The following is a 26,129-nucleotide window of genomic DNA, read 5'->3' as shown; positions in this document are numbered from 1 at the left end:
CTATCTCTTTTGTCTATCTCTTTATTTATCGAAGTTTGTTGAGTATTAATTATTATTAACATGATTAATGTAACCACAGCTGGACAATGCTGGACAGGATACATACTCGTACAATATTTTTAGTTTCAAATTTGAACACATTCCGTGTATTAATGATAACGACTATCTGATTGGCCGATCGGAAATCCCGGAAATAGAGTTATCCAATCAAATCAGCGGTTATATATATAGTCTGGTAGAAAAAAATGGCAGCCTCCATGAATGTAAACATGTGTGTTGAAAAACAACATTATAGACTACAGTTTCACGAATTTTCTGCTCAAATTATGCCAAAACACTGACATTTAGCGTACAATTGATTGGAGCGGATTATATGTGAAATGTTTCTATAGATTAACTTATATGACCCGAGTTCCAGTGCCGAGTTCAGGACATGAAAATGATGAAAAATTCATCACACGGACAAAGTTAAGATACCGAAACAGTTTATAGAACAATGTAGAAAATGAAAGCCGTTCACTTTACTTTTCTCAAAAGAACAGTAGACCAGTAACAGTTAATGAACATGATGAAGTCAAAGGAGAAATAATTATATTATTGTATACATGTAGACTGTAGTGCAGGGCAGTTGCCAGTACGGTCACTTGAAGAAAAAAACGGAGTTATCCTAACAATTCGTACAGTCTGAAGATAATTTCTGCAACAGATCTGTTTAAAACGGCCCTTTTAAGAGCCATGCACATTTTTCAAAAAGAATCTTAATTGTTTTTGTTCGTTAAATCAACCAGAATCTTATTCTCAACCCAATTTGATATAAAATATTCATTTCTTTATTTATATTATCTGATTATTGCACATTTAATTTTATTTCTTAATAGTTAAAATGTATCCTTTCAATGTGTCATACTCATAGGCTATATGGTGATGCATTATATTCACCCTACATCTGAGGAGCTACCATTTTACTTATTTTATATGAGGGGGGGGGGGGGGGGGAGGGTCTTTCAGACCAAATGATTATTTTCAATTTGTTACTAGGCAAGTGATTTCATATTACATTTAACCATGTAACATTTTTTGAACAAATGTTTCATATACATGTATATATGTAGGTTTAAGAAATATTCATTACATCCCATATATTATCATGATTATAATATTTAATTTCTTATCAGGCCAGCAAATTATATGCTACAAATTAAATCCTTTATATAATAATCATGCACTTAATTATTTGAAAAATTTAAATTAGAAGTATATATTCCTTTAAATTTCTAAGTCCAAAATTCCACTGGAATATTTGCATTAAATCAAAACTCCACTGAAATATAAACAATAATATTCCACTGGAAATTAATTGGAAAATCTTTGGAAGTTTCATTGGAAATTTCACTGATTTTCCATTGGAATTACAGTGTGAAAAATATTCCAGATGTTTTGGATGAAATTCTAATGGGATTCCATCGGAATATTTTTTTCCACTGAATACCAGTGTAATTTCACTGGAAATCCAGTGGAATCCCGTACTCATTTTCAGTAGGGTTCCCCTATATTTCATTTGATTTGTTTTATTGCATACAAGAATATATATGGTTTAGGGGTGGGGATCTCGACCATTTACAAGTTCTCAAACAGGAGGGGGTGGGGTGACCCCAGGGGACTCACCTTTTATTTTTTATTTGATTTGTTTTATTGTCCCATACAAGAATATATATAGTTTCAGGGTGTGGATCTTGACCGTTTACAAGTTTTCCAAAAAAAAGGGAGGTGGGGGTGACCCCAGGGGACTCCCCCCCTCAATTTCAATTGATTTGTTTTATTGTCCCAAACAAGAATATATATGGTTTAGGGGTGGGGATCTCGACTGTTTACAAGTTATCAAAAAGAAGGGGGGTGGGGGTGACCCCCATGAACTTCCCCTATATATCATTTGATTTGTTTTATTGTCCCATTCAAGAATATATATGGTTTAGGGACGGGGATCTCGACGGTTTACAAGTTCTTAAACAGGATGGGGTTGGGTGACCCCAGGGGACTCGCCTTTTATTTCATTAGAATTTGTTTTATTGTCCCATACAAAAATATATATGGTTTCAGGGTGGGGATCTTGACCGTTTACAAAGTTTTCAAAAAAAAAGGGGGATGGGGGTGACCCCCATGGACTTCCCCTATATTTCATTTGATTTGTGTTATTGTCCCGTACAAGAATATATATGGTTTAGGGGTGGGGATCTCGACCGTTTACAAGTTCTCAAACAGGAGGGGGTGGGGGTGACCCCAGGGGACTCGCCTTTTATTTCATTTGATTTGTTTTGTTGTCACATACAAGAATATATATGGTTTCAGAGTTGGGATCTTGACTGTTTACAAGTTTTCAAAAAGTAGGGGGGTGGGGGTGAACCCGGGGACTCCCCAAATATTTCATTTGATTTGTTTTATTGTCCCATACAATAATATATATGGTTTAGGGGTGGGGATCTCAACCGTTTACAAGATGAAAGCACATTCTCAAATTGAAAGGGGGTGGGGGTAAGAATATATATGGTTTAGGGAGACTTAATTATCTACAAAATGTCTAATAATGAACAGTAAATTTCAAATTTCATTTATACAGTCCTACTAGTAAATTTCAAACTTAATATATACAGTCCTACAGATCTTATCAGGAAACAGAAAATTTTCAAATAAATCTGTCACTCCAATGATATTATATGCTAAGATATAACCCAGATCTAATTAATAATTAATAATGTAATTAACTTCAAAATGTCTAATAATATAGCTTATTATCATTACCACTTAGGAAATAGATAATTTTCAAATAAATCTGTCACTCCAATTTTTATTGTGAGATAAGACATTATGCTTAGTCATAAAAAAGATAACAAGAGTAAAATATTTGAAAATTCAACTTTTGGATATTAAAAATGGCGATAACTCACAAAGGAGATATACTAATATCTAGAAAATTGAACTAGACCTTCATGAAGTCCCAGGAAACAACATATTTGAATTTGAAAAAAATTTGTTAAAGCGTGTTCATGTTATTGTGCTGACACTGTTTGGCAGCCGCCCGTAGATCTGCCCAGCCGCCCGCCGTACATCACCATTTTAATAACCGATATTTCCTTCGAAAATGCGGTTGAAAATAATCATACAGTCTGAAATTTATTCAATTTCAGTGCAAAACAAGACTCTTGGCGCTCTAACAATCCAGTGAGGTGAGGGGGGTAGACACTTGCATATTCATAATCCCTCATCTCACATATTGTGTCATGGTATACAAAATACTTTTGTCTGACAACACTTACCATCAGGAAAATTCTCATAAAAAATATCAAGGCTTTCTTTTGGTGACCTGCATAAAACATCTGGAAAGATGTCTAAACAACGGTGCATACATTTTAACTTTCCAACCTAAAAAAGGCATTAAATAAATAAATATAGCTGTAAAACTAGGAATTTCAAAATATATCAAACTTATCTCGATTATAAACTAGACTAAGTGATGCCCCCGTACTCCACTCCTAAGTAACTGTATTATAACAAAGTCAATGAAGGACTTTCTTTGAGATATTATTGTGCCAGGAAGACACAAATGATGCCCCCGCAGATGCAAAGTGTCATTTTAAAATATACAAAGATGAGCAAAGGAGCACATAGGTCTATGGTTCATTGTAGGAGGAGTTATCCAGAAACGCTATGCACCTCTTATGCAAGTATATACCTGGTACTCCAAAAATGAAAAAGTTCAACTATCTCCCAAAAGAGAAAATATCAATAAAAATCAAAACCCTGACCACATGCACACCCTCAATAAATGTACAAACAGCCAGCAAAGTGAAAACTTCCTAACATTCAAACCGTAGGAGGAGTTGTGTGGAATAGCTATATACCTATAATGGGACGGAAACAGATGGACAATGGTAAAACAATATGCCCCTCAACTTTCAGTTGCAGGGGAATAACTTTCAGTTGCGGGGGCATAAAAAAAGAGAGGCAAAAGATACCAAAGGAACATTTAAACTCCTAAGTCTAAAACAAAAACTGATAAACTAATAAAAAGTGCAAAAAATTAAAATTATGTAATCTGAGAGTATTGCCAAAGTAGGCATAAGTTCTGTGATACACTAGCTAATTACTATATTATGTAACTGTGTATTTAAATGCCTAGCCAGCAGAAGCATGAATGTTATGATACAATAATGTTTGTAGTAAGAAAGCCTAGCCAGTTGAGTCATGGATTTTTATGACATAATGTTTTGTTAATACCTGTGTATCTGAATCCCTTGCTAGAAGAGGCATCGACTCTATAATGTAATAGTCCATATCAGATCTACGCCATACGTTTCCTGAAGTATGACTCAGACATCCCAACACTAACAACTGGAACAGGAAAGCATCTACACCCTCTTGTACCTACAAGCAAATAATTGTTTGATTTGCATGAACCTTCGACCTGTCTACCACCATGTAATAAATAACTATGAGATATATTTTCCACTAAACATAAATCAACCTAAATACAATATTTGTCAGACATTATTCAACATAAAATCAATGAAATTGAAATACATTTTCCTAGATTTTGTTGACCACAGGATACTTCTTTTTGTCTATATTGTGTTCTCTTTTTCTGTGGTCTTTTTCAAATTAACTCATATGTCCTTTGATTCATTAATGTAAGAAGAATTTCCAAAAAAATAACCACAATTTGGTTATAAAAACTTTTAATGAACATTCTCTGACCACCCTCCCCAACAACACCAAACAAAACAACAAAAAAAACAAAAAATAAGTAAATGCACAGTTTAAAGTACTATAAAAATAAAATCTTTTGAGTTTATCTCCCCTAATTTTAAATCTTTTTAAATTTTCAAATAAACCCTAAGTTGTTTTGTTCTTGTATAAAGCATATAAACACATGACTGTTTTCGTAAAGCAAAAATTTTATGAAAATTAATTTTGTTTTACCATAATACAAACTTCAAGATATTTTTTTTTTTAATTCCTGTTTACCTTCTAAGTAAGAATTTCAAACATTTATGTTCAAAACAACAAACCTCATGAGAAATATCAAAATGGAATATCCTAGGTTTTCTGATGTGTGGAGGGTTGGTATGTTCCAGTAAGACCTCCAATACTTCATCAACAACTATAGTTCTGTCATATAGTGGTATGGACACTGCAGCATGTTTATCCTCGTCAGCATTTACATTAAGTTGATTCTCCTTTAAAGCAGTAACCATGTTTCTCTTGAACAAACTTTTACCCACTCCAGCTCTCCATGATTTTACCACACGAACACTTGATCTGAAGAAAAAAAAAATGTGGATTGTGTCCACACGTGGACACATATGATGCCCCCGCTTGCATATTATATAGTCATAAAGGAACATAACTGAAGAACGGTAATAGTGACGCTACCCAAATTATAGCTTGATCTGAGTTTTATGGTAATAAGCATTGTGTGTAAGTCTCATAATATTTGGTTGAGGCAAACTTAAGTTAGAGAACGGAACTAAAAATTTTGCAATTTTTCCATTTATAAAGGGGCATTACTCTAGAACAGTTTGAGTGACACCACCAAAATTCAAACTTGATCTGTATCTTGGGGTAATAAGCATTGTGTATATTAAGTGTCACAACATTTGGTTGAGGCAAACTTAAGTTAGAGAACGGCAACTAAAAATTTAGCAATTTTTCCATTAAAACGGGGCATAACTCTAGAACCATTTAAGTGACACCACCAAAATTCAAACTTGATCTGTGTTTAATGGTAATAAGTATTGTGTATAAGTTTCATAACATTTGGTTGAGGCAAACTTAAGTTAGAGAACGGAAACTAAATATTTTGCAATTTTTCCATTTATAAAGGGGTATAACTCTAGAATTGTTAAAGCGATGCTACCAAAATTCAAACTTGATCTGTATTTAGTGGTAATAAGCATTGTGTATAAGTTTCATAACATTTGGTTGAGGCAAACTCAAGTTAGAGAACGGAAACCAATTTTGGGACGTATGTACGGACGGATGTACGGACGTACATACATACAGACGGACAAGGGTAAAACTTAATGCCCCTTCCGCTACGGCGGGGGCATAAAAATGAAAAAATCTAATCACTGTCAATGATTTTCATCATTGTCGATTTCTGGCCATGGATAGTCTATGCTTGTAATTGGCAACAGGTTATAGTCTCAAGTAAAATTGAAGTATCAACAATGACTTTATGATTTGTATTACAGTATATGGTGGCAAGCATTTGTATTAAGGCTTTATTCTTGTCTGAAATAATAGTGAATCCCTTACGATAGATTGATTGATTGTTGGTTGCTTAACGTCCAGTGGCAAATATTTCATGCATCTTTAGGACAAGAACAAGTTAACAATAAATACAATAGGTAGGTCTAGTAATAATAGAGGCCATCCAGGATGATGGTCAGGGAAATTTGGACTGCCACTGGAAAATGAGGGTATAATGGATAGGGACAGAAATTTTGCCTTGCAACAGGCCACCTACAGACCCCTCAAAGAGTTGTTACAAGGGTTCTTAACGTGCAAAGAGCGTGGCACTTTCTTTACACGAGGCATTGGATTTAACGTCCCCATTCTGACCGGACGTTCCCTTACGATAGAAGAACAGACACACTGACAGAGTTAAATCTATATTCTGCCATACTTATCATTGCATGGGATAAAAAAAGTTTCCTAATAAACTGTTATCACAGAGATATGTCTCGCTTTTTTGTAATTTCGATAATGCAAATGTTGAAATTAAAATAGCAACACTTTAAAATGTAAGTTTTGCAAATTTTCAAAGTCAATGAACCATGACTGAAGGTACATGGCTAAACAATCTCCATGGAAATGAGATGTGCCAATGCTAAAACAACTGCATACCAAATACCATTGACTTATCATAAGTAGTTCCCTTTAAACAAACCTAAACACAAACTAATACATGTAAACTAAGCAAAATTTCAAAGTCAATTAACCATAACTGAGAGGGCGGGTCAAATAATCTCCATGGTAATGAGATGTGCCAATGCTAATACAACTGCATACCAAATATCATTGACCTATAACTAGTGGTTCCCCATAAACCGACCGAATCACAAACTAATACATGAAATTAAGCAAAAGTTTCAAAGTCAATAGAGCATGACTGAGGGGCATAGTTGCCAACTGACATGATATTCGCGTGTAATAAACGCTTTTTCAACGGTTTACACGCGAGGATTTTATCACATGGCGTGTACACGCTTTTCACCACTTTACACGCAATTACACGCTTTTTCGTTGTTTTGATTTTTTGGTTGTAAGTGATATCGCGATTCTCAGGTTTTTTCATTATAACACGATAAATACCGAAATTTCGAAGTAATTGTTTGGTGGCCATTGTTTATTTTTCTATATGGACGAACAGCAAAAGCTCTTAAGGTAAGTAGTTTGTGATTAGTTTTTACGATTTTGGGACTTTCTTTCTTTCAAATTCACTTAGGGGAAATGTCCACAGAAAGAGGTAGCTTTCAGGACCTGTACCGTCGTCTAAAGAGCCGATTTCTAAGCAAAAACGATTTGTACGTACCAAGATTCAAGATTTATAAATTATATTTGGGAGTTCGAGTTTAAATCATAGAGGGATGAGTAACGCATTGTGCACTCTATGTTGCAATCATAACAATACATATGAGAGGAGAGCTAAAATACATAGCTATTTGATTAAGCATTTAACAATTATAAAATATTTTTCTTTTTCAGTTTCAAATGTAGCCAACAGATTTCCACAGGCCATTGGGGATGGAAATATCACGGAACTGTTGGATCAGTTCTCATGTAGTATTAGCTGTCTTCTGATGAACTACCCATTTTTGACAAGGCAATACCAACATATATTGTATAGTTTGTTGGGAGCAATGACAGAGATCATAGATGACATTTTAGATGGCAAAAAAACATTATGACACTCTTTCAAAGCTTCATGAAGCTATTTTAGTTCAGCCAAATATCAATTCTGACTGTGAGAGATCATTTTCAATTATAAAGAAATTTACACTGAATTCTGATCAGAACTCGACAATGATATATTGTGTGCCTTGTTATCAAGTAAATGTAACAAAACCAGCAGGTGTTTTGACTATGTGCCTAGTGGTGTTGCTTTAAAAGCAGCAAAACAGACCACTGTTGAATACAATAAAAGTTTACAGTTGAATATTGTTTTTTATATTAACGAATTTGCATATAATGTGAAATTATGAACATTGTTCATATTAAAAAGTCTGCATCTACGTCATGCCTTTTCACACGCTTTTTGACATGTCATGTCATGTCATGACATGATTTTTCATTGTCAGAGGTTGGCAAGTATGCTGAGGGGGCGGGGCCAAATAATCTCCATGGAAATGAGATATGCCAATGCTTATACAACTGCATACCAATTATCATTAATTCACCACTAGTGGTTGCCCATAAACTGACCTAATCACAAACTAATACATGAAAATTAAGCAAAAATTTCAAAGTCAATAGACCATAACTGAGGGGGCGGGGGCAAATAATCTCCATGGTAATGAGATGTGCCAATACTAATACAACTGCATACCAAATATCTTTGACTTACCACTAGTGGTTCGCCATAAACTAGACCTAATCACAAACTAATACATTGTTGACGCCGCTGCCGCAGCCGCCGGAAACAGCATACCTATGTCTCGTTTTTTAAATTCGTCAAGCAAGACAAAAATACAATTACCTATCAAAATCAACAGATGATGCAGTTTCTATCCCACTGATTGGCTTATCTACCAGAAATCTTTTAGATAGATAAGTCTTTACATGTTTTTCTCCACCAAATGACATTTGTGGTCTACGATATTTGTCTAATGCTGCTACCATTCTGGATTTGTATTCATTCTCTCGACTGCAAACCACCACTAACTTGAACTGTATCGCTGAAAACAAGAAAAACATAATCTCCAGTTTTAAAAATGAATCAGCAGCTAAAATACCAAATATATATACAGCTATATATGTATATGATATGAATTATTAACCCTAAATATGACAATGAATAGATTTTTTAATGGCATGACAATCTTTTTTAATTACCCACATAGGGTGGTCTTAGATTGTGGCTATTTCAATTTAGATTTGGTTTGCAAACGTTTTTGTAGGAATCTTCTTAATCTTTCTCTGCAGTAGATTAAGATTTTATAATGAAAAGTTGAATGCAGAATTATTAATTGCAAACTGAGAATTAATATATATATAGTCTATATAAGATGGGTGGACAAGGGTAAGGGAACATAGGAAGTGGGAAAGAGTAGGACTATAAAACAAGAATGTGTCCATAGTACACAGATGCCCTATCAGCACTATGATCTTCTATGTTCAGTGGACTGTGAAAATGAGGTAAAATCTCTAATTTGGCATTAAAATTAGAAAGATCATACCATAGGGAACCTGTGTACTAAGTTTCAAGTTGATTGTACTTCAACTTCATCAAAAACTTCCTCGACCAAAAACTTTGACCTGAAAACTTTAACCTGAAGCGGGACAGATAGATGGACGAACGAACGAAAGAATGGATGGACCAGAAAACATAATGCCCATAAACGGGGCATAAAAAAGGTTTATTCTTGGAAACATTTTTGGAAAGATTTTTGTCTAGAAGTAAGGGAGGAGGAAATTGGGAGTTTCTGGTAGTCAAGTGGGAATCAGGGACCCCCTGTCCACCCCATCAAATAACGAAAAGACTAATAGCTCGCATAGTTGAGTATTTCTACCTCTACTTGTGTTGTGCAATAGTTAAAATATGTGAAAATCTTTACCTCTATTTTGTGCATTTTTCATGTGCTTCTCAAGTAATTTCTCTCCTTTGTCACTCACTTCATAATCTAGTAGATCTGCATAAACTAAACAATATATTTTACCACTATCTCCAAATAATGATCTTCTCCAGAATATTTCAAGCTAGAAAACATGAAAATCATAAGCAATAACAAACATCCTTTAAAATATGTAGACACAATTACATGTTACCTTAATCTGAGACACTTAAACATGTGTTAAGGGTTTCTTGTGGAACTTGTATTTTGGGTCATAAGGCTTCACAAGCCTTAATTATCATGTATACTGAACCTGGTTCCAGAATCATATACAGACCACTTAAAAGAAATTTAGTTTTTGAAATCTGACAATGAATTGAATGTATCAGTTCAGTAGCAAATATAACATGGATATAAGGAGAGAACATTTTAATGAAATATGAATATGAACCCTGCTTTGTACTAGACCACTACATTAAATCAAATTCTCATGGTGTCACTTCACAAAGAATCAGTTTACACAGGAAGATTTGTCATCTTACCCTGTCACATTATTCTAACTCTTGAAACTATAAATCAGTTTTTGCTCTCATTCCTAAATGTCAGATGCCTATAATGCAGCATGCAGCAAAGACAAATTTTAAGTCTTTGAATTAACCTGGTCAGAGATCGAAATTGTGACCTCTTGTGACCAGCTTTAAAAGTACCAAGACACCAAAAAAGTTCAGTCTTTTTAGAAGATAGTTTTTACAATTTGTTTTCTTTAAGGACTATAGCAATAAATACCATATCAAGACTTGTATTCGGTGTACAGAGTAAGACTTCATCTGACAGTGGTAATGGAGAATCATCTTCTGTACTGTACAGGGTTAATACTGTGTTGTACATCTCACCTGCAAGATATAACAAGATTAAAAAATGACGCCCAGATAACTCCTTAAGAATAAATCTGATTATTTTGTTGAAATAAGCAGGTAGGTAGATTTATCTCTCTATAAAGTTTTCAAGATAGGAGACAATTAATGCCTTTTGTTTGAATTTGAGCCACAAAATTTATACTAAATATCCTAGATAATTCATCCCATTTTCCTTCAAATCGGTTCAATAGTTTCAGAGGAAATGATCTTTGAAAATAAATTATGAGTGACGATGGCCAATACACTAAGGATGACCTCACAGACACCAATTGATGGTATAGGCTCACATCACCTTTTAGGCCATGTGAGTTAATAACCAGTACCAACACTAAATTCACCAAATATTTGTTTGTTTTTATCTGCTTTCATTTTTTTTTTGCAAAGAAAATTTTAACTTCCAATCATAATATTTCAGGATAAATTACTGAGTGCAGGTTTAATTAAAATTCCTGAATTGGACAAAGGGAAGAAAGTCGAGACAATCAAACTCACTCTTATTTACCATCAAATAATGTTTGTAAGGAATATAATAGATATTAAACCTGTTCCATTAGGTTATAACTTATTAACCATTTTCTGAATCCAATCAAATATGTAAAATGACTTATCTTGGTAGCATGTTCAAGGATTTTTTTTCCACACAAAATGTGAGCTAGAATTCACCAATTTTTTGATATTAGGAAAGCTGTTCTATCATGTTTTTGAGGTTGTCATTATAAAATCTATTTTTACAGTTTCATAGCTGCAGTGAAAATAAACAAAACTAGTACAACACATTAATTAAAGCTTGTAATGTTGAACATACTTTGTGAACAGACAATCAAATTAGCAATTCCTTCTTTACAACCACATACTGCGAAGGATCTTTCAACAGACATGGTTTCTGAAAAATAAAATAAAACCATTAGAATCAAAATCATTTCATATTTGTAACTTGTACCCGGTTATACTGTAAACCAACTTATATTCACAGATACTTTATTTCGAGTTAAGTGCGTTCTATCCCTTTTTCGCAGAGATTTAATATCCCGATTTTCAAATTTATTTGAATAAGGAACCATCGAAGTTTCCATATTCTGGACAATTTATTTTCGCATTATTTCTACTAGTGAAAGTTGCAAAAATAAATCACTTGCGAAAATAAGTTGGTTTTCAGTATATCATTTAACACTCTGTAAGAAAATTACTGTAAATGTTTTTTCCATGAACTAGCTCTTAAGCACATCTGCTTATTTTATTTTTTTCATTGTTTGTAAAAATAAAGTGGTGTCTACATAATTTTAATTTACAACAAATTTCCCTCAAGAAGAGAGACAGATATTCTATACTGAGATAGACTGACTTACTGGAGAATAGTCTTATACTGAGGATTTATTATTATTTGTTGGATACCAATTTTCATGGATTTTGTTGGTAAAAGTGAACCACAAATTTAGGTATTCACCAAATGACAAATTTTCTATATTTTTATTTGCAGATTTTGGCAAAACCATGAATTCAAGTATCCACACAAATGCAAATTTTACACAATCAACGAAATTTGGTACCCCTACAGAAAAAAAAGTTGAGGGCCAGTTGAGGGCCATGTGGCGGACAGTTGAGGGCTAGCTGTTTTAAGCAAAATAGTTGAGCATCTTAGCTCAACTCAAACCTGGCCAAGCACTGTATGTTTGATAGATGTCACTCAACTGGCCCTCAACTGAAGCTGGTCATTAAGTTGAGGAAAAGTTGAGCAATTGATCTTTGGTTTAACTTTTCATATAGTTGAGCAAAAGTTGAGCAATTAGAAATATGAGCTGGTGATATAAATGTTATGTGCCATCTGGTTTCCATTTATCTCTGTGTATAATGCAAGTAGACAGGAAGTACTATTATAAATGTACACAGAGTTTGAGGCCAAATCAAGGGAAGCACATCTTTTTATACATTTTTCTGTATTTTAACTTAGGGATCATAGATTTATTCTTACGAGCAAGCTCCGAGCATGCTCTGAGGTTGCTCGGAGCTTTTTAAGTAGGCTCTTCTCAGCAGTTAATGTGACAATAATTATCATGATCCATTAAGATGTTAATCAAATCTACACCACTTCTATGATAAGGAAAGTAGAGCATTATAGAGGAAGCTCCATAAACACCTGTGTAAACATCTGGTCTATTCAAATACATTTTGCATGAAATTTTACAAAACTATAAAATAGATTAGAAATTCTTCAACAGTGCTGTGTAATGCTTGGAAAGAAATCTCAAGTCTCCACAAAAAGTAAAAGTCATTTAAATGTTTTCTTATTATATTTAATAATCATTCCTTTTTTTATAATAAAAAAATTCTCAAATTTTATAATTAGATATGATTTAAAAATAGTTTATATTATATAATATGCTACATGAAAGTTATCAAGACACAAACAACAGTCAGGTGGCGATACTAAACAAGTAATTTTTTTTAGTCACTTTTATAAGTATTTTTTGTTTTTAAAAATTATTTAATAACTCAATAGTTATTTTAAATGTCAAATAAAGCATGGACTAAATGTAGTTTTTAAGAATTTTATATCATTTCATTAAATAAAATTAAGTATTTATCCAATTTTAAATGAGTATAGAGAAGTTACTTTAAAAAATAATGACAAAAATATTACTTTAATAAATTATTTTATACAACTTCAAAAAACTTAGTACTTACAATTATTTAAGGAATATATGTAATTGCTTTTGATTAAGATTCAAATTATAAATAACTTCAAGTCTTAATTAAAGGTTCCATATCTAGTTATAACTGTCTATCTCTAAGATTTTAAGGGGAAATGATATTTTAATAGCCCCAAGAGGCCAATCTTTGACCAAGAAGTGTGGCATCAGAAAAGCAATTAGTGCTTGTTGAGGATTTAAATAGTTTTACCAGTATATTTCATGGGGAAAATAACCAGATGTCTGTGAAAATTTGTTTAAGCTAGTAAAACCTGTATGAATGGACACCTATAAAAATAATATTAACAGAAGTTACTTATTCATGATATAGAAGTAATATTTGAAACAGCCTCGTTTTCAACATAACTTGTATAGGTAATTTTGAAAATTACTTGTTTAAGTAATGCCCCTAACTAAACAATGGTAATATGTTTTTTTTAAATAGCAAACTAAGTTCTTTTATAGAAAATTATTGCTACTTTAAGAAAAGTTGTAATTCATTAGTGGAAGCCTGGTTTGAGGGGGAAATACCACCATTGTTTTCCCTCTAGTATGTCTCTCTTTACTTGGCTTTTTTTTTAATTGTGCAGATTTAGCTTTGTTTTAAATAAAGAAATACTTGGCATGAGTAAAATTATTTTCCCTCTATAAGTCTTTGTTTAATTGTCATGATTATTATATTTCAAAAAAAATGTGCAGAATTTATTTATGTTTTAAATAAAGAAATACTTGACATAAAAAAATGTCCTGTACTACAGTGAAAATATAGCATAACTTTTCAGTGCATATAAGAAAGTAAACATCACCAGAAGTTAACCAAATTCTCTCCCCCTTTTTTCCCTGTAGAATATAGTATATTTTTATTGCTTTGAAACACCCAAGAAACATATTTACGACTCAAAAAAACTTTTCTGCAATGAAGTGGAGGGTTAATTTCAAACAACTGTCAAATTAAATGGAATATAAAAAAAGATCAACCCTTTTTCGCATGAAACTGAATGTACTATGTTTTGGTAGTATGGTTATAAATCAATAACCATAGTTTGTGTCTTTGATGACTTATATATTTCATTTCATATAGTATAAATTTAAAATATATTTATGTTTCAAATATAAAATTTGAGTGTTTTTTTGTATCATGTGTATTGAAAAAGAATGATAATTATTAAGAAAATGTTTTAAAATCATTTTCTTTCTGTGAAGACTCGATACCAAGCATTGTACAGTAATATTGAAGAATTTCTCATCTATTTTATAGTTTTGTAAAATTAATGCAAGATTTGTTTGAATAGACCAGATGTTTACACAGATGTTAATGGAGCTTCCTCTATAATGCTCTACTTTCCTTATTATAAAAGTGCTATAGATTTGATTGACATCTTGATGGATCATGATAATTATTGTCACATAAACTTCTGAGAAGAGCCTACTTAAAAAGCTCCGAGCATCCTCCGAGCATGCTCAGAGCTTGCTCGTAAGAATAAATCTATGATCCCTTAACTATAACTTATAACATAAAGATAAATTAAAAAAAACAAACAGTATTTTTTTTATTATAAGATATATCAAATATTCATGATTTAGGTAATTAACAGTTATTATTAGGGGCAAATTTCAAAGGGATCACACTGTCAAAATACCCTAAACAACCTCAAACATTTAAAATTTTAACTGGGCTTGAGCATGCACATGGCAAGCAAAGATGTCTTCTAGCTGGGAACAGTATATCTAACGGGAAATGAATCTGATACGCTTTTCAGTATAAAATTGATAAAATCTCAGACTCCGCGAGACTTCCCGAGATTTACGGATTTTGGTAGCGTCTGACTGAAAAACTATCAGAACTGCTCAACAAATAAACCACTTAACTCTAATTGTAAATAAATACAAGTTTTATCATTTAGTAGATATATTTTGTCATATAAAATTACCAAAATAAGTTTGATTTATTTGATGTGAAGTGTTTTATAATAGTTTGGGAATTTGTAAAATCATGGCCGCCATTTTTTTATTACCTGGTTTGCATTCTGCACAATTCTGCGATAATACTTTCGATTTTAACAAATTTGAAGTGACAGAATACAAGTTTGATACACTAGCGTCACTGTAAAACTAGTTTGAATGACATTTTATTTATAATATCAGAAATTATTAAAAAGGGCTACCTAATTTGCATGGCAAAAATCCAGGTAGCCCTCAACTGGCCCTCAACTATTTGCTCAACTGATGGCCAGCTAGCCCTCAACTGTTTGTTCAACTGGCGGCCAGTTGAGTAATGCAGTTGGCCATCCTATCATTTTTTCTGTATGGGTACCCACAAGATAAATGAATCTGCAGTAATTGCTAACATCCAAAACATTTGGTTTCTGTTGGATAGTTGACTCAACGGCAACCATATCACATCTTTTTACTTTAAAATTTATGACACTGGAGGATAGTCTTAGCATACTGAGGGATACTCTGAACAATTTTGGGATCTATTAATCTTTATCAACAATCTTTCTTATTAAATATCCCTACTGTAATGGCTAGATGTTCTCCACTGGAAGATAGTCTGACACACATTACTGAAGACTGACACAATCGAAGATATATATTACCTTTATCTGCAACTTTTCTCAAAATAAGAGCTAGATGTTCTACACTGAGATAGTCTGACACACTAGAGGATATTGATCCAACAAAATTTTCCCATAATTTCTCTAGGTTTTCTATCAATACATCTACTGAACTATCTAGTCTGAAATGAAAATACTTATGGTCAAATATCCTTCCTAAAAATCTCTAGCCACTTTTTGTTGTTGTTGTGGATTTATACATGAACACCTGACAAAGAAAAAAATAAATGGATAATGTGGCTATGGCCCACATATGCTCCTGCTTGTAAATATATATGAGTCAATCTCCATAAACAGATGCAGGATTCACATTGATTACCACATTTTGTAATTGGTAGCATTGTGTATAAGTTTTAATATTTAGTTGAGGGAAATTAAAGTTAAAGATGGAGACGACAGATATAGCAATTTTTTCCATTGATAAAGGGGCATTACTCAAAAAACAGTCAAAGTGACGCCACCAGATTACAAACTTGATCAGTATTTTGTGGTTATAAGCATTGTGTATAAGTTTCATAACATTTGGTTGAGGCAAACTAAAGTTAAAGAATGGAAACCAATTTTGGGGGGGTAAGGACTGGAAGGACGAGACAAGGGTAAAACTTATTATCCCTGGCTTAGTATATTTCTAGGATTTTTATTGGTTAACGCATGTCGTTACAATACCCATAGCCCCATGGTGTTGCTAACCAATATCCGCGATTGTTGCTACCCCTTACATCGGGGGAACTTCACACACGTTTTCCTTAGTTCCATGGTTGTTCCTTATGAAATATTGAATTCTGTAGATTATCCATGATGTCTGTATAATTAGATAATTAATCCACTAACGATTTTATCTTAGAATGTTGATTATTTGTACTCATTTTAGTAAATACATCACTATGCTGCCACATTGTTAATGAATTGGACTGCTGACCTAGCTATGCAAATGACCCACATTGACGTCACACAGTCTATGATGTAACTCTCACAACATTGAGCACCAATTTCGACCCATTTCAGTTTCTCTGACTCTAGATTAAAACGTCTTTTATTTGTCTACCTGTAGGGTTCTACCAAAGGTAGTAGTACCCTACACCACGTTAAAAATATGTCAAATTCCCAAATTTCAATAAAAGATATTTAAAAAATGAAAAAACAGTGCTTTCACGTTAAACTTCATGGTCTAATTTCTCTAAAAATCGCAAGATTTAGACTAAGACCTACCTTTATATCCATAGATATGGATATATTAACACCATTTAGTATCCTGTACACCCTCCGGCGTGTGCCTCAGGGTGTACTTGGATACTTTAGGGTGTTAAAATATCCATATCTACGGATATGAACGTTGATAACTTATAATGTCACCTCCGCTACGGCAGGGGCATTAAAAATGTATCATGAGCTCTTACTTACTAATTATACCCCTGCACAATAGAAATGTGACAAAAAATTCAAATAGTTGTACATGACTTGAAAGATATGTCTTATGTAAATGGTTAAAAGAACTATCAAATATCTGAAAACATGCCACACTGTTTCTTCGCTGAGAAATATACGACTAAAACATGCAGTAAAAGTTTCTTAAAAAACCTATGAAAACTAACAGTAGTTTCATGTTTTTCCCAGCTGAACAATTTATAAATGTCCGGAATATATGACTGTTTTGGAAGCCATGCATATCAAAGACAAAAAACACTAAGGCCAATTTAAGGAGCATGCATGACAAAATAAAGAGCTGGGCAGTAATGGCATGATATACCCATCATTCTTTTATTCCACAATTTTGAAAGAATAAAAGTTCCATAACTCAGCAATGTCATCACATGGTCATATCAGAAATTTATATTAAAAAGAAAAGAAAGCTTATTTCAATAGATGTACACATCTCCAAAGTTTCATAAAGACTGCTCAAAGCGTGTATTGTCAGAAAACTGGAAAATTCACCTTTTTTATGTACATGTATAAAGTCAATTAAAATACTCAAAAACACAAAATAAAAAATTTAAAAATATCAAAAGACAACTTATGTCAACAATTTACCAAAATTTCATGAAAATTGCTTTAAGCATTTTTGAATTATAGTCAGAAACAGGAAAATTCCCCCTTTTTATGAATAAAATCCCACAACTCTAAAATGTAAAATCCAAAATTTATAAAAATCGAGACTAAGCTCAAATCAATAGAAATAAGCATTTCACCAAAGTTTCATGAAAAGTGTTAAAAGCATTATTGTCTGAAGTGTTGACAATGTACAAACAGATGGACATCTGTATACCATGATATGTCCTTTCTTTAAGGGCATACGATACAGTTACAGGGAAGGTAATGACGTTGCTAACGTAAAATGTTGTTTTCAAGACGTCAAACTGTGATATATCGTAAAAGATGCATTTTTCGACTGATTTTTATCATTCAAACTGGTTTAACTTGAAAACAAGTTCACGGACCCCTCTTTTTTAAAATAACATTCAGTTTGATCACATATGAAGATTATTTGTACCAATTTTCATGAAAAAGTCAATAATGCATTTTTTTTTAAATTTGATAAATATACAGCAAAAAATGACGTTTTTTCTCTACATTCATGAACATTTGATAAATTCTAGTAATTTCTGGGAAAAAATTCATAAATTTATTGGATATATACAGAAATTACAAATAATATAACAAAAAACAGCTTGTGTTTATATTTTAAAACAAAAACGCTATGCATTTCTGTCGGAAGAAAAAATATGTCCACAAATCATGCAAATCTGAATTTTGAGCAAATATCTGAAATTTAGACCTCATGTTACTCAACAAGTAGCAAATGAAGGTAAATTTTTTATTACACATTTGATTTAATCAGGTGAAAAATACCCTATTTGCAAATTTTCATCAAAATTTCATCATGGGATCAAAACTGTATCGTATGCCCTTAAATAAAACAGGTGTATAAAAGAAAAAAAATATTTAAAAAATATCTTTTGAGCTAGAAATATTGAAAGAGAGATAAAATACATATCAAACTTAAATTGCTTAATTCTAAAACTATTACCCTTGAGTAGCACCAACACCAATAGTTTCCAATAGCCTTGTTCTAACTGTAGCCAATGAATCATTTCCAGTGCTCCAGCCACTGAATGTTTTATCCTCGTTTTGTTCTGATTTTCCATCTGTTGCTGATGTCTCAAATTCAATGGCTTCTTCATCATGCTCTATACACCATGCTATACCTATAATTAAGTACATAACAAAAGGTTGTCAAAATGTCAGCAAACTTATTTATAAGTGTTTTTTTTTACCACAACAAGTATTCTGAGAGTATTGATAGCAACACATAATCCCCTACTGGTTAAAGATGCATTGTGCTGGAACAAAAGGCTAACTTGATCTATAACTTTTCATGGTAAAAGTATAAACCAAATATCTAATCAATATCTTCAAGTATAAAAACAACAAAAAGTGCAGAAAACTGATTATTTGACTGAATTTTATATTTCCAAGAACCATAACTCTGGAAAAAAAAATCCTCCATACTGAACAAAATTTCTAACTTGATCTATAATTTGTCATATAAAACTATATAAAATTTTTTAATCAATATCTTCAAGCATGACAAAAATAGTGCAGAAAACTGATTACTTGCCTGAACATGGTGAAGTCCGCAAACCATTACTCGGCACAAAATCATCAGACCAGAACAAACTTCAAACTTGATATGATAAAACTATATACCAAATAGCAAATCAATATCTTCAAGAATGAAGGAAAAAACTGAAAAACTGATTTGTCAGACTGACTGATGGACAGAAGGAAAGACAGACAGACAGATGGACAAAGGGTGATTTGTTCATTTACATACCTTCATCAATCTGATCTGGAGCAACAGTTTTCAGTGCCTCCCTTGCAAGACCTTCAGAATATCCAGCTTCCATCAGCTGTAGTATAAACCTCCCTGTAACTGCCTCATTGTCCTCCTCCTCCATAGAAACCTCTTCCTCAAACTCCTCAGCTTCATCTATATCCATGTCTTCCAATTCATCTTGTGCCTCCTTCATTGCCTCAATAAGGTCATCTCTTGTACATTCATGTTTTATATTAGACAGCAAAGGATAAATCAGATTTGATGGTTCACCTTCAAAGCCTATTTTCACAAGTTCCTGTTGAAGAATCACCATTTGTTCTATACTAAAGTAATTTAAAATATAATAGTCTTCCCTTTTCAGGTCAATAAATTCCAACCATCTTTCATGGCACTGCTCTAAAAACTTAGCAATTTTTGGTATGAAAAAGCTGACATCTTTGTTCACTGCATCTGTTTTTCCTCTAATGGTGCGTTTGACATCCCCTTCACCAAAACTGACAAAAGCACATGCAACACTTCCTGGGTCACATCTAAATTTGACTTTGAACTTTGAAAACAGTACACAGCCTGAGGACAACAGCTTGATGTATACATTACATAATCTGACCACTGAATCCAAAATCTGGAGAATTAAAAAAAAATATGTTAAACTCCAGTAAAGAGGGAAAACATCATTATATTAGTATAGTGGCAGACATTTTTTTTTTAACTTTTGGAGGTATCATCGTGTCATATGTTTTCGTATCAACCACATTTTGTCGGTTTCGACTCCGCATGCATACATTGTGGCGTGTTTTTTGGTCTCTTTATTTGGAACAACAACAACACTACAACGTGACAAATGTATGACATATTCAAAGTCGCTTTTAAAGACGTAAGGACTTATTAAATTAAACTTATCTGTTCAGCCATTTTTATTTAATGTAAAAAATATGCTTCACTAGAATAGTTGTTGAGAAAAATTCTGAGGGGTTACATGAGTATAGCTATATTTTCTGCCTGTCAGACACAAGATCTTCAAGACATGTGACTGTCATGTGTTTTTATTGTCATTTTTATTACAAACCAGCGAGTTAGAATTATCATAGTTCTTAAATAAAATGGTTGTTCAAAATCCATTTATTCAATATTCTATTGACAATTCTTTTTATAAATCCTTGATACACAAAGATGAAAACAGTCTTAACTTTTTACATTTAATCCCATATTTTGAAAACGTGCATTTCATTTTCAAATAAATGGAGAATGTGTCCCCATGGACACAGATGATGCCCCGGCTTGCATACAACATTATAAAGGGACATAACTCAAAAACAATAAAAGTGACGGTACCCAAATTTGTACTTGATCTCAGTTTTGTGGTAATAAGTATTGTGTCAAGGTTTCATAATGTTTGGTTCGGGCAAACTGAAGTTACAGAACGGAAACTAAAAATTCTGCAATTTTTCGATTTATAAAGGGGCATAACTCGATAATGATTAATGTGACGCCACCAAAATTCAACTTGATATGTGTTTTGTGGTAAAAAGCATTGTGTATAAGTTTCATAACATTTGGTTGAGGCAACTTAAGTAAGAGAACGGAAACTAAAAATTTTGCATTTTTTTCCATTTATAAAGGGGCATAACTCCAGAATGGTTAAATAGACCCCACCAAAATTCAAACTTGATCTGTATTTGTGGTAATAAACATTGTGTATAAGTTTCATAACATTTTGTTGAGGCAAACTGAAGTTAGAGAACCGGAAACCTATGTACGTACGTATGTACAGACGGACAAGGGTAAAACTTAATGCCCCCTCCTCTACGGCGGGGGCATAAAAAATAATGTCCTTTGTAGAAACCCAGTGCCAATCTGAAATAAATCACAATGTTTCAATTTCAGCATATGAAATACCAACCTAAAACTATTTACTAGTTTTTTTTAGAACTGAAAAGTATTAAATAACTTTTTTTATGATTCAAGCGATCACCAGAACCAAGACTTCAGAAAATACTCATTTCTGGAAATTATAGTAATTTCCTGTTCGTGTACTGATCCAATTTTTAATTCATACGAAAACATATGACATATGAAAAATCACAAAGTAATCGGAAACAGTAACAAATCGTAGTAAGCCTTGACAAAAAATCTAGATATCTAAAAACATTCGACAGAACATGCTTTTAAAATTTGAGTAAACACCTGAATAAAAACTCAACAGTCAAAACCGTCAGCAGTGAAAATTGTTATTAGTACGAAAACACATCACACGAGGATAACTATTTTCTAGTTGGATACACAATAAAACCTTGTTCTTAACTAGGGTAATTTACCACAAAGTTTTATTTTAACATGATTAACTTTATAATGAAGACTTTAAATAAGTCATGTGAACCAACATCTTCTACTGGTACAGGCTAGTAGAGTAGTCTGGTGGATACTAACGTATGCTGCGGCTGACTTAAAACCTCATGAATCTAAACTATAAAAAGACAACCTCCTGGTCATTTCAAAATGAAAATCTAAAACAATATTTTCATCATTTAAGAAAATTTATATTTAAATTCATGTCAATGATATTTTTGGTTGACTCTCATTTAAAACAATGGTCAGGGCAGGCATATATGACCATTTAATAAAACTGCATGTCTTGCAATATTGATTTTCACCATTACCAGATTACAGTAAATTCCTTCTCATCAATGATCATCAAACCATTACCAAAATAAATCTGTCCACATCATCTTTTCCCATCTCAGCTTTACCAGCTACTAACATCAGTCTTGACTGTAGATCATGTAACTTTTCATAGTTGTACTCTCGTTTAAGTGTCTTTCCTTCCTTTTTCTCTGTCACTCTTAATTCTAGTACATCAGATAATTGCTATAATGTAAAATGGTCAATAAAATTATTGTTTTCCCCTTCTAACTTTCGATTTAGCTGAGGGAAATCATGATAATTCAGAACAGAAAAAACAGTGCATGCTGTACTAAAAAAGAAACACTAAAATGCCACACCATCACAATTTCTATTCTAACAGCTTGTAAAGAATTGTCTTTGGAACAAAATAAAAAGTTTATAGACCCAGCTAAATTAGTGAAACATCTTGTTTCATTATGAAGACTTCCTTGTATGGACCCCATTAGAGGAACAGCTATGCGGAAATCCAGATGATTTAGTTACGACAAGTGAACTTGAAAATCAGCTAAAAGATTACGATGTGGACATTGTCGATAACAATCTAGCAACATTATCTTGAAGCTGAAGGCAACTGTATCAATGAAATAAACCAAATTTCCAGGATTGGAAATTGGACTTGAATAAGGAGAGCTTTCTTCAAGTGCTATTGAACGTCAGGAAATATACCCTTGTTGTCAATAAATACAATTTTTGTTCTCTAAACATTTTTATTGAACTATTCATATCTTTTTATTTACAATGTAGCAATGCAGGGCATACCCAGTCAGGGGACTTATTGAAATAAGTGATTTTTAAATCACTTATCGAAGTAGCAAATTCGAAGTTTTGTCACGAATTGTGATTTTGTAGTTTTACCAAAATTTTAAACACATAGGTTTAGATAATATCTTTTCATTAGTAAAATTGAAAAAAATGATCTTTTTGCTTCTTTTAAGCAGCAAGGTTTATGCCTTTGATGCAATCATTTATCTGCAAATTCTATTTTAGTTGAAAAAATGCTATAAAAATGGCTTTACATAATGAACTGATACTTTCTTAACAGATTTTTCCCACCAGTGGGAGTATTTTTCCTGTAAAATTCAAGGTTTCATCTTATAGATTATGTAATAAAATTCTACTGTTCGCGATCAAATTTCACTGTTCGGGGGTGTTGAAATTAGTGGGGGTTATTAAAATAATGATACTTAAAGAAGTGATTTTTTGAAGGAAATTGAGATATATATGATACTTAAACAAGTGATTTTTATGTCATTATCCTAGATTTAGTACAAGGTCATCACCTGACAACACCCGGTCATCCTATCAACACAGATGTTGGTTCTGATAATTTTAGCAACATAATTAGTCCCTGGATCATTAGTATTCTATATTTAAAGCTACAATAAAATTAAATCACTTAGTCTAGTGATTAATTTGTACTACTTAAATAGGTGAATATTAAAGAAAGACAACTCTTACTTCCAACCTTTATGGACATAATGTTACTTGAATCAGTGATTTAGAAAATCACTCATTTAAGTAAGTCCCCTGACTGATACCCATTTCTACATATCAAAATATGATTCTTTGGTTTCAGGTCAAATATCAAACCTGACATAACCAAACAAATTTGACAGTCCAGGCAGAGTTTGATTTAGACAGGTTTCACTGTAGTGGCTATAGGAATTATGTATCTGACAGATCCTTAAAATACTCATACTCTTCACTTTCAAACTGCTGACCAAATGTGAAGTCATTCTGTTTCATAATTTCTGAGAAAATAGGTGATGATAGTATTAGTTTGACAAAGGGACTGACTATAAGATGGACAAGGTGATTGCAATATAGCCACACTTCAAGAGTTGTTGTATCATAATACCATTCATTTATATAAAATTATTGGAAGTTGTGTATTAAAAAAAGACATCAACATATTGTTGATTGACCTAAGAAAATAATGATGCACCAGCTGATTCTGTCCTTTTCTTTGAATTGCATCTCCTGTCTTGTCAAATCCAATATGATATGTGCCATTTAAGTTGATAGATTCAGCTTGCACAAGGGAGGTAACTTCCACAGATCCTTGGGATTCGTCCACAATTTTCAACCATTCTAATTCATGACATGTATCAAGCTATAAGAAAATGAATAAATATGATAACTACATTATCAAATACAGGCAGTAGGTGTCTGATCAGAAAATTCTGACTCATTAGAACTCAGCACTGTCAAAATGCTGACAAAATATGAAGTGTGCCTGAAAAAAGTGTGAACGTCATATTTGCTGAATGCATATATTACTGGCAAGCTAGCTATAGGGGAATATAATATAGTCTCTCAGGCTAGTTGGGGTTTAAGGTAACACAATACCGAATGACGTTACGCCACGAGTTATCGTTCCTGACGTTATCGAATAACGTTCACACATACAAGCCAATGCAGCAGGTTCTGCAATCACAAAGTGATTAAATAATAAAAAAAATATTTTTGGTAATTCATTATGTGACATTTTTAACGGTAACTTTCCCTAGATGTAGAGTGCTGAGAGTTTTGATGCAATACGTAACGGTTAACTTATTTGACATAGATTGCTTTATCGTTTTCCGGCAATTCTTCTGCTCATTGTTAACCTTTAAAAATGTATTACTTTACTTTTAAATATTGTGTTTCTTTAATATTTAAGCATCTGCACGATTTATCTTATATATGTTTTTATGCATAACAGACTGAGTTTTAACACTTTATTTTATTCTTGGTTTATTTTTGCAATAAATACTTATTCATGATGCGCGCCGTATCAGCATGAAATTTTGTTTTGAAAGTCGAAATCTAATCTATAGACACTTGGGATGATGTGTGAAAAAACAACTATTAATTCATGTTAAAATGGTCGTCAAAAACACCGCTCGGGCAAAATGGAACAAGGAAATTTATCGGAATGAGAATACGGATAGAATTAGGCAAAAAAGCACAATATAAGCAGACTTTGATACTCATACAGAAAATAGTTTGTTAGTATGGAATGTAAAAAACGTGGTTTAACTTGGTTATTTTTGCCGAATAACTTTCCCTATGTTCCAAGTGTAAACAGTCTCTGAAAATCATTGGTTTGTACAGAGTAAATCCGATATAGTTTCGGAAACATTTTAAAAATAAAGATCTAGCTTTGTAACCCTATAGACCAAGTCAACACAGGGCAGACAGCAACATCGGAATGAGGCCTGAGAAAGTTAACGTAGGCTGAGAAATACATGGGAACTTGATTCGGCAAAAATAAAATTAAAAAAAATCAGGTCCCGTTACAGTCTGATTAAAGCCAGCTCCAAGTATCCACTTGCGTCTATAAACGCAAGTTGATAGTTCGGGCTGGCTCTAGTCAGACTGGTTCAGTTACAATTTTTTTCTCTCGAAATTTACAAGCAAACGACTGACTAATTATTTTTCAAACGACAGAAAGAGACTGAAATAGCTTGATCTTGAAATCATTTAGATTTTATATTTGTAGTAATTTACGCTTGCATGGGTATTCGGTGGTAGTGTGGTTTTTTTGGTGTGATTTGAGTTGGAAATAATTTACATTT

At 32.7% G+C, this 26,129-nt stretch overlaps 1 protein-coding gene across 1 annotated transcript in view; it reads right to left on the bottom strand.

Annotated features, from left to right (window-relative positions):
- Nucleotides 1-26,129, bottom strand: part of LOC127724922 (E3 ubiquitin-protein ligase rnf213-alpha-like) — a 162,369-nt gene that overhangs the window by 121,446 nt on the left and 14,794 nt on the right. The window contains exons 9-20 of the mRNA XM_052231925.1: nucleotides 24,515-24,682; nucleotides 22,591-22,752; nucleotides 19,885-20,509; nucleotides 19,078-19,255; nucleotides 16,035-16,174; nucleotides 11,553-11,630; nucleotides 10,617-10,723; nucleotides 9,834-9,975; nucleotides 8,756-8,954; nucleotides 5,064-5,313; nucleotides 4,273-4,419; nucleotides 3,308-3,417 (exon numbers count right to left, since the gene is read on the bottom strand). Coding sequence (XP_052087885.1) covers nucleotides 3,308-3,417; nucleotides 4,273-4,419; nucleotides 5,064-5,313; nucleotides 8,756-8,954; nucleotides 9,834-9,975; nucleotides 10,617-10,723; nucleotides 11,553-11,630; nucleotides 16,035-16,174; nucleotides 19,078-19,255; nucleotides 19,885-20,509; nucleotides 22,591-22,752; nucleotides 24,515-24,682 — 2,306 coding nt within the window. The remainder of the gene's footprint in view (nucleotides 1-3,307; nucleotides 3,418-4,272; nucleotides 4,420-5,063; nucleotides 5,314-8,755; nucleotides 8,955-9,833; nucleotides 9,976-10,616; nucleotides 10,724-11,552; nucleotides 11,631-16,034; nucleotides 16,175-19,077; nucleotides 19,256-19,884; nucleotides 20,510-22,590; nucleotides 22,753-24,514; nucleotides 24,683-26,129) is intronic.

The sequence above is a fragment of the Mytilus californianus genome, unplaced genomic scaffold, assembly GCF_021869535.1.
Source record: "Mytilus californianus isolate M0D057914Y unplaced genomic scaffold, xbMytCali1.0.p SCAF_14, whole genome shotgun sequence".
Lineage (NCBI taxonomy): Eukaryota > Metazoa > Mollusca > Bivalvia > Mytilida > Mytilidae > Mytilus > Mytilus californianus.
The sequence above is the reverse complement of the archived record's forward strand: the minus strand, read 5'-3'. Positions and strand labels throughout refer to the sequence as shown.